Here is a 21,109-nt window from a genome sequence, read left to right as displayed (position 1 = left end):
GAATTTTACCATCCAAGAATGAATTCCATATCTGAGATCGGCGCCGCTTGAGTGCGACGGAGAGGGGAGAGGTGGGAAGGGGGCGCTACAGCTTTTACTGGTGGTGGTGGAACAGACCCAACAGAGGAAGAGAAATATTGAATTTTATTGGTTTGAACCGTGAGATGAATCTGAGGGTTAAATTTTAATGTAATAGTGATTTTTATTGTTTTATTAATTGCATATTTCTTGTTCGTTTGATTAATCCAATGGTTAAAAAGGCTGCTGTAGAGGAATTGGGAGAACTTCTGCAGGAGAGGATCCAAATCCCTAGATATAATACCAGCTATGCGATGCATGAATTTATTTACAATATTTTATTAAAATTACATAAAATTATTTAAGTTTAGATAAATATTAAATAATTTTAAATTATATATAAAATAAAAAATTAGTATGTTAACACATTTCAATAAATAGTATTAGATTTCTCCTTGTGTAAATAACTAATATTTATTAAATTTAATAATTTATTTATTTTTTAGTTAAATAGGAAAAAAAGAATTGATATTTATGAATTAGAATTTATTAAATATAAATTTATTAAAATTTGGTCATAATTATTTTACTATGTTATGCTTCCCCAAATCATTTTTACCAGTACATAATATATAAAAATTATTTAAAATTTTTAAATAATTTTGTTAAATAAATCATATGTATGTTATATTTAATAGTAAATACCATATAGCTACATTATTAAATTAATTTTTCTAAATTATTTATTGATAAATAGTATTTTATTATTAATTAGTTTTAATTCTTCCTATTTGTTTATAAAAAATTATTGATAATTTGAAATTCCTTTAAAATAATAACAATATGGTATGTTCACTTCTCTTGGGGTTTCCCCCCTTTTTTGTAATGAATAAAATCTCTTAATTTTGCAAAAAAGAATTTTATATAAAAACTTTACTTATTTTGAATTTTTTCCTCACTTTATGACTGACAATAAATATTCTAACTACTTTTAATTAACTATTAATAAATTATTTATTTGTATAAGAAACTAAAATTTAATAATTAATAGTTAAAGAAATGAAAAAACGATCATTAATAACTTATTACTATTGGTCTTAAGATAAAGTTCAAGTAAATTTTCCTCTGCTTTTTATGATCTATGTTATTTTCTCTCATTGTATTTGGGTTGCACCCCTTATACTCTTTTAATACAATGGCTTGGCTTATCATAAAACCTCATACGAGTATATTTTATAACTATATATGTTTAAGTCATGTATAATTTATTATGTTTAATATATATTTATATATATTATTTAAGTCTTCTAAAATGTATAGAGTATACACATGATGCTATTGAGAATAAATTGTTTATTAAAATATCTCAATACAATTATATTTGAGAAAATTGACAAGATACACAACCCTTCTCAATAAGATAAAAACTGGCAAAGTAAGAGAGCAACCAACCCCAAAGCCTAAGATTACTAACCCACAAAATAGTAAAAAAAATCCCCAGCACAAGCGTCCCCACAGTGGTCAGAAAAGACTAGCCAACACGAAAAGCACCACTAGGGATCACAATAGAGACTTAGATGGTTAGCAACTCCGGTCTTACTTCGCTTGTCAAGACAGGATTGGGGACCGAGGCCGTTTAGAGTCTTAAACTGCTGGTTGCAAGACTCTCGTTTCAAAGCCTTCGTGGAAGAGGAATGGGAAAAAATTCAGATCCAAGGTTGGGCCGCTTATGCATTGAAGGAAAAGCTGAAAATTCTGAGGCTCAAGCTAAAGCAATGGAATTTAGAAGTGTTTGGGGATCTGAATTTAAAGAAGAAAGAAATTGCAGAAAAATTGAATGATTTAGATAAAGAAGCAGAATCTGCCACTTTACCACAAAATGCACAAGTTAGACGAAAAGAACTCGAAGCTGATTTCTGGAGAGTAGCAAACCTCCACGAGTCCTTATTGCACCAAAAGTATCGTATTAGATGGCTTCGGGAAGGTGATGCGAACACCAGATTCTTCCATGGAACGGTGAATTGGCGGAGAAGAGCAAACTCCTTGGTGGGCCTTAATATTGATGGTTCTTGGCAAGAGGAACCGAGTGTGGTGAAGCGAGAAATTAAGGAGTATTTTGAAAGACGATTCCAGAGAGAGGTGGGGATTGCTCCAAGACTAGATGGGGTAAATTTTAATCAGCTATCTGCGATTGATAGTGAAGCCTTAGTTGCAGATTTTGGTATAGACGAAATTAGGGAAGCTGTTTGGTCCTGTGAAGGTGATCGTTGCCCAGGTCCGGATGGGATAAATTTTAAATTTCTAAAGTTATTTTGGGAGTTGATGAAACAAGATTTCAAACGAGTGTTGGATGAGTTTCATGCCAATGGGGTTTGGCCAAGTGGCTCTAACTCTTCTTTCATTGCTCTTATACCAAAGGTGGATTCTCCGCAAGGTTTGAACGATTTCCGGCCAATCTCGCTTGTGGGTTGCATGTACAATGTGGAGTCGAAGATCCTAGCAAATAGACTTAAGTTGGTGCTTGGAAAACTTATTGACGAGACCCAATTTGCTTTTGTGGGAGGTCGAAGTATGCTGGATAGTGTTGTCATTGCTAATGAAACGGTGCATGATATGAAGAGAAAGAAGTCTCCAACTTTAGTACTAAAGGTGGATTTCGAGAAAGCGTATGATTCAGTTAATTGGGATTTTCTTGAGTATATGCTCAGAAGGATGAGGTTCAGTGAGAAGTGGATCGGATGGATTCGTGGTTGCTTAGAGTGCGCTTCGGTTTCAGTATTGGTGAATGGTAGTCCCACTGCTGAGTTCAAAATGCATAAGGGTCTTCGTCAAGGCAACCCTTTGGCGCCTTTTCTTTTTGTAATAGTGGCGGAGGGGCTTAATGGTTTAGTAAAAAGGGCTGTCTTGTGTAATAAGCTTAAGCCAGCTCGCGTGGGGAGGCAAGCACCGGTTGAAGTCTCTTGCCTACAGTTCGCTGATGACACCCTTTTCATAGGAGAAGCCTCGGCTCAAAATGTAGTGGTGTTCAAGTGTATCATCTGGTGTTTCGAGCTAGTGTCGGGACTTAAGGTGAACTTTAGCAAGAGCAAATTGGTTGGGATCTCGGTGGATGGTAATCTTTTGATGAGGTACGCTACGGTGATGAACTGTAGGATCATGTCGGTTCCCTTTTCTTATCTCGGTCTTCCGGTTGGTGGCAGTCCTTGTAGATTGTCCTTTTGGGATCCGGTGATTCTAAGAATACAAAAGAAGCTGTCAAATTGGAGGCGGAACTCTTTATCCTTCGGTGGCAGAATCTGTCTTATAAGGAGTGTTTTAGCCTCAATCCCTTTGTACTTTCTGTCAGTGTTCCGAATGCCAGTGGGAATTAGAAAGAAATGTAAGAGCTTGATGAGGGGTTTCCTTTGGGGTGGGAAGGAGGGGGAGAACAAGATGGCTTGGGTGAGTTGGGATGCGATTTGTAAACCGAAAGCTATGGGAGGTCTCGGGCTGAGAGATTGGGGGGATTTTAACAAAGCGTTGTTAGGAAAGTGGCGGTGGCGATTGATGACGGATAGATACTGCTTGGTGAGTAAGATGTTATTTGCAAAATACAACGGTAATGTGCCCGCTACAGCATCTGCTTGGTGGAAGGACCTGAATAGTCAGTGTTATGGGGGTCAACATGGCGCGTGGTTCGATACTGGGCTGCTTAGACGCTTGGGGGAAGGGGATTCTGTTCTCTTTTGGAAAGATGTCTGGATCGGGGAAGAACCGTTGCGTGATAGATACGATGCACTTTATTGTGCTTCTGCTCAACAGGACAATCTGGTTCGGGACTGCGGAACTTGGGTCGCAGGGGTATGGAATTGGGAATTCAATTGGAATCGGTTTCTGTCAAGGCAGGAGGAGGACCTACTAGCGAATCTGAGGACTGTGGTCAGCGTCTTTTCACCTTCGCGGGGCAGAGCAGATTATTGGGCATGGTCAAATGAGGTGTCCGGAAGTTATACCGTAAAATCTGCTTACGGTGTTCTACATCGACAGGTTCAGCCAGTAGAGGGAGGAATATTTAAGGACTTGTGGGCTGTTAAGGCACCCTCTAACGCTTTGGCTCTCGCGTGGAGAGCCATTCTGGGTAGGATACCAACCAGAGATAATTTGAGACAGCGCCTGCACTCAGTTGAGAGCATTCCTCAGTTGAGAGCATTCCTCACCTTTTCTTTTCCTGCAATCTATCATGGAGGGTCTGGATGTTTCTGTATAATTGGTGCGGAGTTTCTTCTGTTTTACCGCAGGACTGCACTGTGAACTTCATGCAATTCTTGCAGGGATATGGAAATCAGAGATGGAGGAGTGGTGCTTGGGCCATATGGATTGCAGCAATTAATGTCATCTGGTATAGTAGAAATGCACTGATATTCAAGGATGAAGAAGTTAATATTCAAAAGGTGTTAGACTTGATTCAATTAAAGTCTTGGTCCTGGCTAAAAGCCAAGATAAAGGGATTCTCGTACACACTGTTTGAATGGCAATCTCACCCAATGCTATGCTTGGAGGTTATTTGATGATACTATTAGCTATCTAGTTTCTGTCAAAGGCTGTTCTAACTATCTGGTGTACTTTTTGCTTTCTTTTTCTTTTCTCTTCCCTCTCTTGTATTAAGGGCTGGGGCACCCCTTGTGCCCCCTTTTAATGCAATTCTTTGGCCTACCCAAAAAAAAGCAACAGGATGGTCGGCCAAGTGCGTGTGTGTTAATGTGTTTAAAATTATTTTCTAAAATAACAACGAACAACATTTATTAAGAGAAAACTATGGTTGGGTAGAGCCGCCGACACCGCTAGATAAGGCAACTACATCTGCATCGTTAGCAAAACAGGAGCGTGGAGGATGGTGGGTACAAGCAAAGGACTTCCTCTGTGACCCGTTATGAACGAGCCAAGGTGCATAACAGGATGAGGAGTTATTACGACGTCGTAGCTTTGGCTCCTTGTTAGTATGACATACGTGATGGCAGTGGCAGGGGCCAAGATAACATAAAAGTTGCAGGGGGTTTACGCAAGTGACAGATGAAGAAGTTCCATTGTAGATGTGTGTGACTCATATTAACGGGTGGAAGGAAGACTAATGAATCACTATGGGGGGTCTCTTAACCACCACATACAAAGCTTTCTTGACATGAAGATAAGCTCATTCCAACCTCATGCCATTGAACCTTCTGATACACATCCATGTGTCTTGATATGTGGCATAGTGCACACACCCTACCTTGAAGCATCTTCCTTTCATGCGCCGCTATTGAACATAAACATGATGTAACCTCCCTAATTTTTGAAAAGATATCTTGGATATCCTTTGCATAGTCCCTTTCTCCCAATTCATCGATGAAAACTTAAAGGTGATAGTTCTCACCCCTTGAAAGTGTGAAAATACTAAAATACCCTTTAAAAAAACTTTTCATAACTTCTCAAAACCACCACCCCACATTTCATTTCAATTTTTCCCTAATCCACCACCCCTACCACACATTTCATTTCCAAACTTCCTCATTCTCACTTCGGTATCTTCTTCTTCTTCTTGCCATTTTTGGCCACCGCCACTGCCGGAGACGAGCAGCGCTCACCGCCGCCGGATCTCCTTGACCTAGAGGCTTCCGCCGCCGCACCTACTGCAGCGCCCACCACCCCTACATTCTTGCTCGATTTCGCGTGAAAACGGTTAGCTTTCTCGCTTTCTGGTTATTTTTCACACTTCCAAAAGTATTACCTATGCACTTTAAATTGCGTTACTTACCCACTTTAAAGTGCGTGGCTTTCGCACTTGAAAGTGCGTGGCTTTCGCACTTGAAAGTGCGTGTGGGATTCTATTCGCACTTTAAAGTGCATGACCTTCCCACTGTAAGGTACGAAGGTAAAGCACTTTAAAGTGCGTGTTGACAGTGAAATAAACCAGATCCTACTGTTTGATACAAATGGCAAGGACAAAAATTCTGAATCACAGTCATCAAACCCGTGATGCCTGTGGTTGCCCATCACGTAGGCACCCCACGATGTAAGAACACAAAAGGCGAGAAGAAGAAAACTGTGCAGGTGGGCTGATGGTTGATGAGCCGGAGGACGAAGACAATGATGATGAGAACGAAGAGGAGTTGGAAAAGTCAGAGGATGAGGATGAAGATGAAGATGTGGATGAGGTTTACTACCAAGGGGGGCCTTTTGACTTATAAGTTGACAACTTATCAAACTCATGTTGCCTAACAGATATGGAAACATTACATTTACCCACAACATTATTAACACACTCAACAGTAAACATTACAGAATCAGAACATAACAAATGAAAATGGTAAAATCCATTTATTAAACATTACAACAGTAGTACATTTATCCATTTATTAAACATAACAACAGTAGTACATTTATCCATTTAGAAAGAAAGAATGAATGGATGAAGAATTGTGTGAAAATAGTGCTATTTATAGAATCTGAATTACCACAGGAATTAACATATACTAGTAACTAACGGTCAAATTAGTGTGTAACATGTGTTTTAATTGAAAATTGAGAGTTTGAGAAATTGAAAGTTTTAGAATGTGCATCATCAATTACACTCAAAGTGGCCGGTGCAACTATGCACTACGTAGTTAAAAGTGCGTAGTTGACTCAATTTAAAGGTGTGTAGACTACGCAGTTACAAGGTGTGATCGATAAAAAATTAAAGATGTTTTCGGATTTCAAAACTATTACCAGACTCAAAAATGACTTATTCTTCTTCTCATGTGACCGCCCACGACGTCCCTACCTTTCCTAAAACCTTGTGTCCTTGCTTCAGCATGTACTTCACTTAATATAGAAAAATATAATTTCTCTTTAGTAATATTGCTCTTTTTGAAAGAAAAAAAAATTAAATCACTTAAAATAATTTCTTGTCTTTACATAATATAAAATTAATTGAATTAAGTGGATGCAACTAAATTGGCACAAGATCACTGCAAGTTTTTAATATTTAGTATTATTGTGACATATATGTGACGTAATAAGAAAAGATGAGAAGATAAGAAAAAGAAATAAGTGGAAATAAGATCGTAAAAAAGTGGAGTGCAAACCTATAATTGTTGTTTGTTTAATTAAAGAATATTCCTGAGCCTTTCACTTCTGAACCAGGTTGACTATTTGAAAAATTGCAGAAGAAAACCTCTAGAAATTACTTAACCAAGAAGAAAAAATTTACTTTTTATTTTTTTTTACATAGAGTCGGTGATAAATTTATATATATGTTTGGTAAATGTTTTCTGCTAGGAACGCGTTTGTAGTTGAACTTTGAGGGTTGTTTTCTTTTGTATTAATAAAGAAAGAAAAAGTTGTAGACAGATCGAGCAAAACCACATGAACTGGGAACAGCTTCTTAGGCACAATATCAAGCTATCATCATGAGTGCATTTAATTTGCGTGCTGGGAAGGATGTGTTTGTGTCGGTGCCATGTAGCACAGAGCTTAGCATCGCTTTGTCTAATATTTAGGCCACTCTACTCTAAATGGAATCACAATTTAAATGAATTATTCTTTTTACGTACCAGTACCACTCATTCAAATTCCAAACTTAGCTATAGGCTATCAGGATTAATAATGCAAGCAATAAACAAAAACAGCCAAAAACATATATTTGATTGTTTGTTAGCTAGACAAAAGTTTGTACTCATCCTGAGACCTCAACCAATAAATCTGTTCACACTAAAATCATTTAGAAAGAAGATTTGAACAAACTAATACTATTGCAAAAAAGTTTTAAGCAACACTTACACAATTCAACCTGTTGTTATGTACTTATGTTCATCATTTTTTATCTATTGTGTCTTAGCGTCGCAATTTAGTTATAGAGAGATAATAAAGGTTACGTCGAAGGAATCCAGAACATATGCCAAACTTCAAAAGTCCCATAGATTAATTTTAAACCAATTTGACTTGGCAGATTTAGACGAGAAATGCACGAGAGACATATCAATAATTTTATATTTTAAATCAAGGAAGAATTAAAAAAAAAATATGCCTACGCTGGGAATATAATGCATACAAATTGGAAAGTTTCACATGTAGCTCTTGATAAAAAAAAATTAGGTGTGAATAGAGAACATTGGTATGGTCAATAAAAAACTTAATTAGTTAGTTGAAACACAAGTTAGTTATCTGATTAGTCTAAATTGGTCCACTTTGAAATCATGAATAAATTAATTGCTTGCAAATCAACTCATGTCCAAATGGCCGGTTTGTCTTAGGAAAAATTGAAGCAATTGGGTAAATGATTATTTTGATCCCTACAAATGGAACTCACTTACAAGTTGGTTCTTAGATGATTAAAATGGCTCTGGCAGTCCTGAAAGTAGCAGACGTTAGTCAAATTAGCCTTGACTTAAGAAAGTTAGTAAACTTTAATGGAAAAGTTGATTTGGTACGTTAAGTGCTATTTGAGCAATCTTTTAGCCGTCAAATTGGCCTCTTCATTGTACAGTTGACATTATCTTTCTAATTTCTCTATCACTTTGGTCTCTGCTCTGTCTCTTCCTCTCCCCCCACCACCACCACCACCACTCTTCTCCCACTCGTCTTTGCCCCTCCAGCCCGGCCTCCCATCTTTTTAATTTAAATGCTAATTCAAACTTAAATTAAATATTAGTTGATGAATGAGAGAAAAGAAAATTATTTTTTCATGCTAAGAACTCAAAAAGTAAAACTCCTTATATAAGAGATCTAATTCTTATTCTTAAGAACTCCACGTCAGACCCCTCATATGGTTAAGAACCCAGTTCTTAGGTCATATGGTTAAGAACTCAGTTCTTAGGTTCTTAGTTCAGAAATAAGAACTAAAAATCTTACATTGGAGATGCTCTAAAAAGGAGGAAAATAGTGAGAAATAATAAATGTGTTATATGATATGATAAATGTGAGATGTAAACAGAAAAAATAGAAAATAATAGGTACTTCTATACTATTAAAGGTGTCTACGTGCTTATAATAAAACTACTTAAAAGTCATTTTTGTTTTATAAGCACTACTTTCAAGTCATAAATTCATACCTGAGGCAGGAAACTTTTCAGCAGCTATGATGAGCTTTCTCAGATACACAAGTAGTCAATATGTCAATAACCATTTGGAATATGAACTCTTGCATGCAGAAATGAACCCTGCTAGCTAGCTAGCTATCAAAAATATTAACTTCATGGCATATACATTGGTTAAGCTTTGACAAAATGACACGCATCCACAAATTGCAGGTCATGATTCATCTAAAAGGAAAACTAGCTAATTATTTTTCAAGTCATCATCTAGACATCTAACAAGTAACAAACACCACATTTTTTATCTACCTTGAACTTTTAATCACATTTATTATAAATCATATCTATTATTTCTCTATTTTCATTTTTTTCTCACTTAAAGTATTTATTGGATGTCAGCAGAGTGTGGGATCACATCAAATCTTTTTCCTTATGAAAATGCCAAATATGAAACTCACCCTCACACAAATCATCATTTCACACTGTCGACTCCCCCTTTACAATGTAGCCACATTTGCACACCGACATGAACAATTCTTATCTGAATGGAAAATACTATATCCAGCTATACATACACATGGAAGTATGGAGGATCGGAGTAGCATCATTATATAAAACCGGTTTCCACCATTTTCTTTTTTAATCATAAATGAAAGTAACCTCACTTTGTCTAGTGTGGCCTTTTAGCAAATGCTCCATTAATCTTGAAATTGTGCGTCTCCATATATATGGATAGACATTATGATCATGGCATTATCTTTTTTTTTTGTCTGAAGAACGATGAGCATTATTATCTTGTGGACAATATTTCATGCATCTTTTCGCCCGGTTTTTTAGTTAGATACTACAAATTGTGCTCTTATATTTTGGGATATACATTAAACATTGGCCATCGTCGTCTCTGAATGAGATTACAAGTGTATGTAATTAAATTGTGTCTCATCTATATCTTGTCAATAAAATTATATCATATTAATTAAAAATTGATAATGTAAAATTATAAATGTCATATCCGAATATTTTTTAATTAACCAGACCTAAATTCATTGGTTTGACAAAGGGAGACAAAAGATCTCAAGCTCAATCATAATATAGCTGCATGACAAAAAAACATAATTACTAGCCAGTGACTACTACAAAATTAGAGGGAAAAATTACTAAGTTTTGTCCTCCATGCACCAAATAATAAGTTCTCATTGTGAATATGAATTTTAGCTTAAAATAAGCATATCGTAAATAATATACACTAAATATCAATAGTTTAAATAATAAGAACTGTTCATAAGTTGGAGGTAAAATTTGACCATTAAAAAAAAACTAATGAGTGGATAAGTTTTTATAATCAAAGAATGTAAAGAACCTGTATTTTTTTGCTAAATCAAAGAAAGCCTTAGTTGGTAAAACTAAAGAAGAGAGATATCATAACAACATGGCAATAACCACAATATCTATCAAGCTATTTAATCTCTACATAATTAGAGAGTTCTTAGAACAAACCTCTCAAACTGGGCTTTGCTTCATCAGGAGAAGAAACAACATAAAAGCTAGCTAACCAAGAAATTCCTACATATCTTCTCTTCTTAGCTTGTTGAGCAAAGCTGTGATTAGAGCATCTCTATTCTCAGCCCTAGCTTCCTCTCTGATCCTTCTTTGCTCTTCCCTCTCTCTCCATCTCTGATCCATCATTACCCTCTCATTCTCCAATGCTTCCATGGCTTGCCTCCACTCCATCTCCCTCAACCTTCTCTCACTCTCCCTTGCTTCATAAGCCTCCATCCACTGAGCTTCCATTTGCATTTGTTGCCTCATGAACTCCTCTAGAATCTCCTTCAAGTTGCTACTACCACCACCGCTTCCTCCGCCCGCGACCTTACTCTTTTTCTTCTTTCTGCTGTTACCAGCCTTGTTGTGATCTCCCTCACTCTCTTCATTGCCATCATCATCATCCTCGGAAGAGAGGTGCACCCCCTTCTTCTTGGACCCTCCTTCTGCTTCAGCCCACAACATTCTCTGCATCCTCACCGTGAAAATCGCTTGAAGATCATTGTAAAATGGAAATTGCTGCCTTGAGGCTTCAGGCTCCATCGTTTCACATCCCTTCAAATCTCAAAAACACAAATAACACTACTATTACTATATAAGAAACCCTGATATTGCTCATAACATAAAACTGCATCACAAAAAACACCAACTTTTATCTATAAAAAAACTACATGGCAATTCTTAGTGTTCAGTTTGACAAACAACCATGTTTTTAGTTTTTAGTACATGTTCTTAGTCTTTACAATATGCTTTTTAAGAACTAAAATTAATTTGTAAAAAAACTTCAACTTATGTAAATGGATTTTGATACCCCTTAATGTATTGCATGAATTTAATTTTAGCTGTTAAAAAATTGTAAAAAAACTCTTTTAATTTGTCAAACAGGTTTTTCTTGTAAAAAACCTTATATGTAAAACAAAATTCACAAATACTTTTGAAAAATCCCTTTAATCATGAAAGGGAAAAGCTTACCCCCTAACCTATTGAAAAAGCCAAAAAGAAAGGGGTTAAAATTATCTCTTTTTTATATGTGCGTGTGTGTGTGATTAATAATAACAAAACACGGTTTTGGTGGATAGAATATTATTATTCGGGTTGATGAATAAGATATATGTATATATCTACAGATGAATAAAAATACCTTATAGCGGGTAACGAGGTTTTTCCACTTGCACTTGCACTGCTCTGCACTTCTATGGTAACCCTTTTCCTTCATCTGGTTGGAGATGACTTCCCAAAGCTGCTTGTTCCTCTTTGTCTCCATGAAAGTCTGATCCAGCTCTGCACGGATCACGAGGAACTCCTTTGTCTCTTGAATACTCCATTGAGGGAACCTATCCGTTACATCCGCGCTTACACTAGCACTAGCGATTATGTTATGAGCGTGTTGTTGTTGTTGCTGCTGCTGCTGCTGATGTTGATGCTGATTCAGATTCTGATGCTGATTTCGTCGATGGTGTTGGTGATGGAGTTGATGACCCTCCATTATAGAAGAAAATGAAAACCAAAGCGAACGTGATGGGACTTGAATCCAGTATCCTTCTTCAATGTCCGGAATGAAGAGAAGATTGTAGAAGAGGTTCTAAATGATATAGAAGAAGATTTTGGGGTGTTTTGATGAGGAGAGAGGGGGACAAAAAGATGAGAGAGAAAAAGGAAGGGAGAATATATATGTAGGTGGGGGGGTATAGTGTGAACAGCAAGTGTGAATCGCTTAACATCGAAGAGAAAAAGGAGAGGTTTTCTTTTGCTTAGGTGTCAAAGACTACATTTCATGGGGAATTAAAAATTCCATATGAAAGCTATATGTATCATTCTTTTCTCTTACATTCATAGACATCTATGGAAATGTATAGATTTCGAATAGGAGGTGAGATTGGTACGGGGTACATGACAAATGACAATAAATTAAAGAATATGATAAATAATATAATGTAACAGAAAAAATAAAATAAATAAATATGGGAGATTTCATGCAACGAATTTGCAACATTTTTTGTTTTTTAATGTTTTAGATATGATATGAAAGAAACTCCTAATAAAATGAAGAAAATATTATTGAAGTAATTAGTATTGTAATAAAAGAATAAGTGCATGTTGTAACAAACTAAAAGCAGTGCATAATTGTTTTTCTAATATTTATTTCATCAAATTAAAATATTTTATTTTATTATAAATTATTTTAATATATAACTGTACTCGTTATATGTTTTGTCTTTAAAGTAGATGATTTTTTATTTATTTTTCAAAAAAGATATTATGAATCACATGACATGAGGACTCATTGTCATCTGTCTACGCGGAAACTTTCTCTGTTTTCAATTGTTGTTGTTTATTGGCATTCCCATTGCGTCAAAGTTTCGTCACGCTGATGTGAAAAGTCTCGCTCCGCGGATGTTTTATTTTATCCCCACGAGTCACAACATCCACCACTAGGAGGCTATGCTTTCTTTTACTCTATTTTCTCCGGATAAAGATGGGTAAATCTCTTAGGTGTGTAACTAGAATAATATAGAAAGATATATGAGAGAAAATTGATAGATATATATAGGTGCTAGTCATAAAAAATAAAATAAAATATAGGTGCCCACTAGGGTGGGTAAATTTTTTTTTATCCATTGGTGCACAATGATCAAATACCATTAGATAATAGATCTAAGATTCTTATAATATTTCTCGAATTAGCGGTCAAGATAGAATAGAAGTTAAAAGGGCATAAATGTAAATGGCATATGCGTTGCCTGTGCCTTTTCGTGTCAACCTGGCTTGTTCATGTCACCTCTATGAGGTTTATGCCCAGTTTTGCTGGGAAGTTTCATATGAACAGTTCAGGGAGACAATAAAGAAGCTTACATTGTTGGAGGAGTTTAAAATTTTATGGGCAAATATTGTCCACATTTGAAAGTGTTGAAATTTAACAATGTGGAAGACAAAGACTTGGAGTATGATGATGAGGCGTTTGCTATTGCACAAACTATGTCTGGTTATGTCATCTCCAGCTCCGGGAAATAGGCTTACTAATAAAGGCTTGCTTGCGCTTAATGAATGCCCTAATCTTGAATCTTTTGATCTACGTGCTTGTTCCAATCTCAATTTGAGCGCAAATTTGAGAGAAATTAAGGCGTCCTAAGCAGATCAAAAATTTATATTTTCCAAAAGACTAGAGGGGAGTTTCCAACTACGTTCAAGGTGTTGATCCATATGAATATTACTATGGATGTGACATTGACTTCGCCATTGAAATGGCATATCAAGAACGTCTCCAGGATGAGTATTTTACATTTTAATTAAGATTTTAATTTGGCTGAGTATTACGGTCAATTATGACTCAGTATTCTGCATTTCAAAATTCTTCTTAATACCATGGTTCTTTTTAAAAATAATATCTTAGTTTCAAGTTTTGCGGATGAAAAAAAATAAACTAAAAGAATTAACTCACCGTAATGTGAATATTTCCGATTTGAAAGATTCTTGTAAGCGAAAAAAATATTGGATGACAGTGTTAAATTTCTTAGTTATAGAAATTAAACATTTCATAACTAAGTTTTCTAACGCTTCTTTATTTTGCTTTTAGTAACCTTCGTTTTTTTGTGTAATGCTTTAACTTTTTACGCGTTCGTGGGGTTGTGACATGAAAAAGGAGGCTTGGGTACCGCGATACCAAGGATGTTGTAACCTCTAGATTTATCTACTTTTGCATGGATATATTTTGAAGATCCCAATGTTGCCGCTAAAGAAAAAGAATTATTCGATCTTTTACTTTTCGTGATTCATGTAAGATTTTTATTTGATAATTATAGAGTGGTCATTTTTATTGTTATAGACTTATGGTAGTGTTTATTACAAATTTCTACTCCTTCGAAAACGATTTGTGAACCCCACATTCATTATGGAGCGTAATTGTAGTGATATCAAACGCTCCAATTATAATTTCTTGGGTTGTTTTATTTATATTGAATTGCTAAAATCCATTATGCGCAAAGTGAGAATTTGAGTGAGATCCTACTATTACTCCCTTTTTAATACAATGCTAAACACTCTTTCAATAATTAGTTATATTTCATCCGCGTCAGACTCATTTTTATTTTTCTTTTAGTTACTTTAAGCATTATTATTCCATCCGTTTCAAAATAATTGTCTAGAAAAAAAAACATATATTAAGAAATGTAATTAATATTATCAACTTTTTACCTTATAAAGTTTGCTTTTATCTCTCATCATTTATTCTTCTCATGAAAAAATCAATTAATAATCTGCTGTAATTCTAAATTTGTGAAACAAGTTTTTTTTTTTTTAAGTAGACCGTTATTTAAAAACGGAGGAATTGATTCTTTCTATTAGCCAAAATTTATTTAAAAGAACTACAAATGGTACTTTTTTTGTACATCGGAAAGATAAATTACATATGTCAGGAATCGATCCATGAACATCCCCCTACCCAACCCATATGTCCCCAGCTTCTACCACTTGAGCTATCCTATGGGGACTACAAATGGTACTTCAACCAATACAAAACAGCCAATTGCCCCCTTTATATATAGAAAGTGTTGTTTTGGCCTCTTTCCACCCTCTATAAGATCAAGCTAATTTGTTTTCTTGTAACTCAATTCCAAAGCTCCCCACCCCAGCACACGGGGAAGAAAAAAATGAAGTCGACAAGAGAAAAAAACAAAATCTCCCTAGTCCCTAAATCCATGTAATAGTACACTAATTAGTACTTCCTTAAGAAATAGGGATACTTAAATATTTTTCAAACTTCTTAATTAACTTATGTTTTCAATATATTTCTCCATGTGTTTGCATCAAGGGTCTAAAGTGCAACAAAAACAATGTCACGAAATTGCATGGAAGAAAAGGAGGACCATGGGTGAGGTTTTAAACATATTAGTTGGTCAATCACGTTGTTACATGGTCATCGCCATGCACGAAGTAAGAGAGGACTTGAACAACTCATCTCATCTTATCTGAAATGTCTTTCTTTTGTATTGAAGAATAACCTTTATAAACTTAAAAATTGATTTTTATATTTTCATGAGTAACAAATATTAAGAAATAAAATTAATTAATAATAAAATAATATTTATTAATAAATTATTTAGATAAAATATTTACTATTATAATTATAATGTTTATGTGTATGATTTGAAACACTCTTTAATTTTTTTTGATATATTATATATTAGTAAAAATGACTTGAGGAAGCATTAAAAAGGAAAATAATTATGACAAAAGTTGAATAAATTTATATTTATATAATAATATTTAACCTATTAAAATTATAACTTATTGTAATTGTAAAAGTTTTTTAACTCTTAATTATATTGTAAAGTTAAAATTACATTATTCTCTTAGTCTTGATAGGTTATTACCTATTTAGAAAAATGTGGCTGTCTGTTTTTTCAACAATTGACTTTCTCGGTAAAAAGTAGTATAATCTTAGTTTCAAGAAACCAATTTGACTTGGCAGATTTAGACGAGAAATTGCGGTCTTTGGAAAATCCACGGCGAGAAGGTAGTTACACAATTTATGGGTTTGGCTATGATCATTTCAGTGATAGTTATAAAGTTGTTGCAGTTTTCTGCTATGAATGTGATAGTGGTAGTGGGGGTTACAAAACACAAGTGAAGGTTTACACTTTGGGTTCAGATTCTTGGAGGCAAATTCAAGATTTTCCTTCAGGTGTCCCTTTTGATGAAACAGGAAGATTTGTGAGTGGCAGTCTTAATTGGTTGGCGTCTGTTGATTCGAGTTGGGTTATTGTTTCTCTTGATTTGGGGAAGGAATGTTATCAAGAACTTTCGCTACCCGATTGCGGTGATGCAGCTTTGACTTTGGGGGTGTTGAGGGATTGTTTGTGCATTGTTACTCACCATTATGAGTTTTCTGATGTTTGGCTTATGAAGGAGTATGGAAATAAAGAGTCCTGGACCAAAATTTTCAGTGTTCCTAGCATGGGGGAACAATCCCCGTATACCAAGACGCTTCATATTTCAGAGGATGACGAAGTGCTGCTGGAGTTCCAATCACAGCTAGTTGTTTACAATTTCAGAGATTGCACTTTTAAAACTCCCCAAATTCAAAACATCACTAGTTGGATGGTCCCTGACGTGTATGTTGAAAGTTTGATATCACCTTGTTCTTGATATTAGGATGCAGATGTTATGTTTGAAGAATCCTTCAATTATCACCTTGTTCTTGAAAGTAGGATGTAGATGCTATGTTTGAAGAATCCTTCAATCCATCAATTGGACCTTACATGTTTTCATTTCATGTCATGTTTGTTCTAATTACTTTGAATCATTATTAGAGTGAGTGTTAGTCCTCAGTTTATAATGAGGAGCTGTGCGGCTGTGCCAGCTGGTGCTTTTAGTTAGTGGTTGTTAGCTTGTTGTAACTGATTTGTTCAGTTAGTTACAAGCTTCTGTTGTAAGCTTTCCTAGTTAAACTCCTCTATGCAAGTGTTACTCTTTGTACTATTTGTGAATGATAATCAATACATTACATATAAGTTTTTGAAATCTCTCTCTTTCTCATTCTCTCTTCCCCCTCTCTTGCATCAATTGTAACAGTCATTGTTAATTGGCGGTTGACAGAAAATGCAACTTGAGAAATCGGTTTGTTAATTGCAGCTAGAGTTTGTTGGTTCTTTCGTCATGTATTATGTTTTTTTAGAATTCACAATCATGCATTCCATTAGGTGGTAAATAAATCATTTTTCTAAAATTGGAACTAGGATCTAGATGTTATGCCAAGTAACTAGTATATTTATTTAAATGTCAGCTAATTGCTACACAAATTTCACGTTTGCTTCAAATCTTGCATAATGCATTATACATTATACATTAAACAAATTAAATCTTATTATGCATGTGGTTCTTAATGAAGTTTGATGATTTATTTTTCGGACAAGTACCTGCAGAGGTACTTGTTTGCACTTTGTTGTAATCGAGCAGGAGCTTCTGTTCTGACTTTTCAAGTTTTTTTCTGGTGGGAGGTGGAAACTCCTTTCTTAAGTATAATTTTCATGATGACAATGAGTTGTGTAGTATGTGACGGTGAATAATGTAACTTGGAAAGTATTGATTATATTCTCATCCAACTTCTATTATTCGACAAGCAGTTGCTGAAATGCTAGTTATCCTATTTCTCTTCAATTATAATTTTGGATCCTTGAATGCCTTTTGTTTGAACTATCACTGATTAACTCCCTGTTTTAGTGTTTGATGATTTCACAGTAATTTTACCACCAAACGTCACAAAAGGCAAAAGACCTTTAGAGAGTGGAAAAAGGAAAAAAGGAGAGTCTAAGAGTAGATTTTGGAGCAACCACTATATGAGAGCTTGCTATTCCTTTGAACTCACCTAAAGAGCCCAACTGAGATATAGCTGGTAAGGTTTTACAAAGCCCCTGCAAATCAAACACTCTATTCATCTATCATTACTTTTATAAATCAACTCACACTTCATCAAATTACACACCACTGGTAGTAATGTTTATGTATCTAGCTAATTAAATGAGAACTATTTCTTACCCCACATGTTGCAAAAGCAAGGTCAGGCTGGTAAGAACAACATATTGTAAATATATACAATAATCATACTCCAAAAAGCATTTCTATGTGTTAACATATTACAAAACTGGCTAAATCCTCATAACACTATATGGGTCTTCCTCATCAGTGTGACTGTGTGAAGAAATATGAATAATGATATTCTAACATTACTTTTATTCTCTATAATGATAAATTGTCATTGTTTACAATTCAAGTTACAACTATGCCAGTAACTTACACAATGATGACATAAAAGTGGTGTGGACACTGGACAAAAAATACAAGACATTCTAATGCCCGTACATGATTATCATTCTTGATAAATATAGTTTCCTACCCTTCTAGGTTAGTGGTCAAGGGTACAATTTTTCTTGTTTCCATTCATAAAGGAGAAAAATCTTTCAATATATTGTATTCACAATCGCCCCGTCCATGGCTTTTGTTTCCACCATCCCAACTGCTTTTCATCTCCAGCCGTGGATCCTCAAAGTATTGTCTCATGATGGTTTGTTTTCACTTGATTCCTTTATTGCTTAGATGTATGCATTTCTTCGAAGAATTGCTGCCACAACTCAGGAGTTGGCTCATTACGATTTGGGAGATGTTAATATTACCATTTCTTGCTTTCGTCTTTTGTAACTTCCTTGTTCTTCTCATATTTTTGCACGTTCATTCTATCAGTGTTTGTTTACAATATGAAAATTCAGACTCCTGTTTTTAAAGAATACTGCTTTATTCAATTCTAAAATTTATTTTGTTTTTAAAGAATACTGCTTTAATCAATTCTTTAAAACACTAAAATTTTGTCTTTCTTCTCACTAAGTCAAAATGCATAAATATATTTAAATCTTGGCATTTGTAGCATCTGGCAGAAACTCTGGATCTTGACCATGGTGAACAAAAAAATCAGAGTTAACCAAGAGTACGAGGATCTAGTCGAACAAAAGAGAAGTTGTCAGCACGAAGTCGTAGCAATTTGAATTTTATGATTTAAGAGTATTTTTATCGGTTTGAAAGATGCTAGTTTTAAGATTTAAATTTTTAGTTTTGTTTGTTCAGGTACAATAACTTAAAGAAAGGAGACAGCCTGAAGGAAATGCAGGAAAGAAAAATATATCCCAATCCCAATCCCAATAGGAATCTCACTTTCTCAGCTTCAGAGTCGTGAAACTAGGAAGAAGCAGGTAATTTTAATGCTGGGAGAAAATAAATTGAAGGTTGGTGGTTGATATTTGAAAATTGAAACATTAACTATCCTAGGAGGAGAGGTTTGTTGCAGAGGTATTTTTGAATACTTAATCATACTTGCAATCTTTTAGTATTTCAGCCAACCACTGCGATTAATGGGCTTTTAAGTATTAACCATTTTTATGTTCACATCTTCAGTATAGTGTTCTTTGAGTATTAACCATTTTTATGTTCACGTCTTCAGTAATTGCCAGGACTACACTTATTTCACAGAACTTGGGCTTTAGTGATACGGTTGACTATTTCCCAATGCATAGAGTTTTATCTTTTGGTTGGTTATGAGATTGTGGTCCTTTGGAGAATCATTAAATTGAATATCTGCATGACACTATATGCTTTGTTATAATGCAGCTTGTAGCATTCTTAGCTGCGGCAATGTTGGCTGATTGAGGCCCTAGATTGAAGCTGACATAAGACCATTTAGAGGCTTGTTGCATGGATTATTTTTTGTAACTACGGGGACTTCAATTGACATGCAGGTATATATGGGTGATGTGGTTATTTTGTCTTTCTAACCACCATTATCAATACATAGTATATATGAAGGTCCATGCCAATTTCCTGTCCATCCCATTGGCTTCAGGTGGAGATAGTGATGCAACAGGATGGCCTCATGTGGCATTGATCTTGACCCCACAGTGGTAGAGGTCAGTGTATTTGAGCATTTTCATGGCTATTGTCTACTATAGCATGTGCATAGGTCATTTTTGTTTTTCTTTCCAATGAGTTATTTAAAATTCTTGAGTAGAACTCTGCTGTTTAGAATATCTCCAATTTGGTTGAGATCTTGTATGGACAAATTCTCTATTTATATTTGCATCCATTATACAGTTTTCTCTTTTTTTAAAAGATAAATAAAATTTCACAGACCTTGTGTATAGCTTGAGATGTTATGTCAAAAGTTTCAATTGATAGTTGACTCACAAATCCATCTGTGTTCTTAGCTTTTCCTTTACTCTGTTTTTTATCTTTGTTTATTTAAGACAATGAAAGCATTTCCATGCCATGTTTTACCCTTCATATTGGAATATCTTTCACTCATCATTCATTTAATTGATTCTCCCCTCATTAACTGCTGGGCAGGCTACTAGAAAACTTGGTCGTACTATTCTCTATGGGGATGGATCACGTCTAACTGTTTTCAATCTGCTGGTATCTTTTCTCCAAAAGCTATTGTGGTTATGTACACTGGGAAGAAGAAGACAGTTGAAGCTGTTCAGAGGCTATGATTTAGTGATTTACATTTCCTGTAGTAATGATCTCTTTCTCTTGATTACCCATACAAGTGTACAACGGTACAAGGATTTGGGTGTCAGGAGTAGCTATTTAACAACTAAACAAGGCACTCATCATGTGTTACCTTATTCCTTACCCTATCTCTGAGCATACTTCTGCCACCTCAACATCAGTTGCTTTCTTAAAGAACATGTGGATTAAATGAATCAGATTGTTTTTTTATATTTTACTATCTTTTTTATCAGTTGCAATATTCTGGACAGAGTAAAATATTTCTTTCAAAAGTTACCTCTTGACATGTTATCTACATTGCTACCTTGAAATATATAGTACCTTCATGTTATCTGAGTTTGTGTTTTTATCTCCTTGTACCGTTATTAATATTCCTTTCTTGTATCATTGCATTAATCTATTATAGAATAACTCATGAAATTCTTGGAATTTCATGCCTCCATGCTGGAATTTATCTTATGTAATCC

General features: G+C 35.0%; 2 protein-coding genes and 1 long non-coding RNA gene across 3 annotated transcripts; 2 read left to right on the top strand and 1 right to left on the bottom strand.

The window, feature by feature from the left end:
- Nucleotides 1–10,264: 10,264 nt before the first annotated feature.
- On the bottom strand, nt 10,265–12,342 carry LOC130727956 (trihelix transcription factor GT-3b-like). Its single transcript, XM_057579269.1, has 2 exons — nt 11,734–12,342; nt 10,265–11,147 (listed from the first exon to the last, which is right to left on the bottom strand). Exons 1-2 carry the CDS (start codon nt 12,076–12,078, stop codon nt 10,614–10,616), a joined length of 879 nt encoding a protein of 292 aa, XP_057435252.1. The 5' UTR covers nt 12,079–12,342; the 3' UTR covers nt 10,265–10,613.
- Nucleotides 12,343–13,317: 975 nt separating this feature from the next.
- Nucleotides 13,318–17,111, top strand: LOC130712592 (F-box/kelch-repeat protein At3g23880-like). Its single transcript, XM_057562420.1, has 2 exons — nt 13,318–13,473; nt 15,954–17,111. The coding sequence occupies exons 1-2, from the start codon at nt 13,318–13,320 to the stop codon at nt 16,734–16,736; spliced, it is 939 nt and encodes a 312-aa protein (XP_057418403.1). The 3' UTR covers nt 16,737–17,111.
- Nucleotides 17,112–18,916: 1,805 nt separating this feature from the next.
- LOC130727958 (uncharacterized) lies at nt 18,917–20,854 on the top strand. The gene is made up of 4 exons (XR_009015496.1): nt 18,917–19,330; nt 19,746–19,873; nt 19,978–20,041; nt 20,478–20,854. It is a non-coding gene; the product is annotated as an uncharacterized LOC130727958 (long non-coding RNA).
- Nucleotides 20,855–21,109: the final 255 nt, after the last annotated feature.

This window comes from Lotus japonicus, chromosome 1 (assembly GCF_012489685.1).
Source record: "Lotus japonicus ecotype B-129 chromosome 1, LjGifu_v1.2".
Classification (NCBI taxonomy): domain Eukaryota; kingdom Viridiplantae; phylum Streptophyta; class Magnoliopsida; order Fabales; family Fabaceae; genus Lotus; species Lotus japonicus.
Note: the sequence above shows the minus strand (reverse complement) of the source record. Positions and strands in the feature narration are given on the sequence as shown.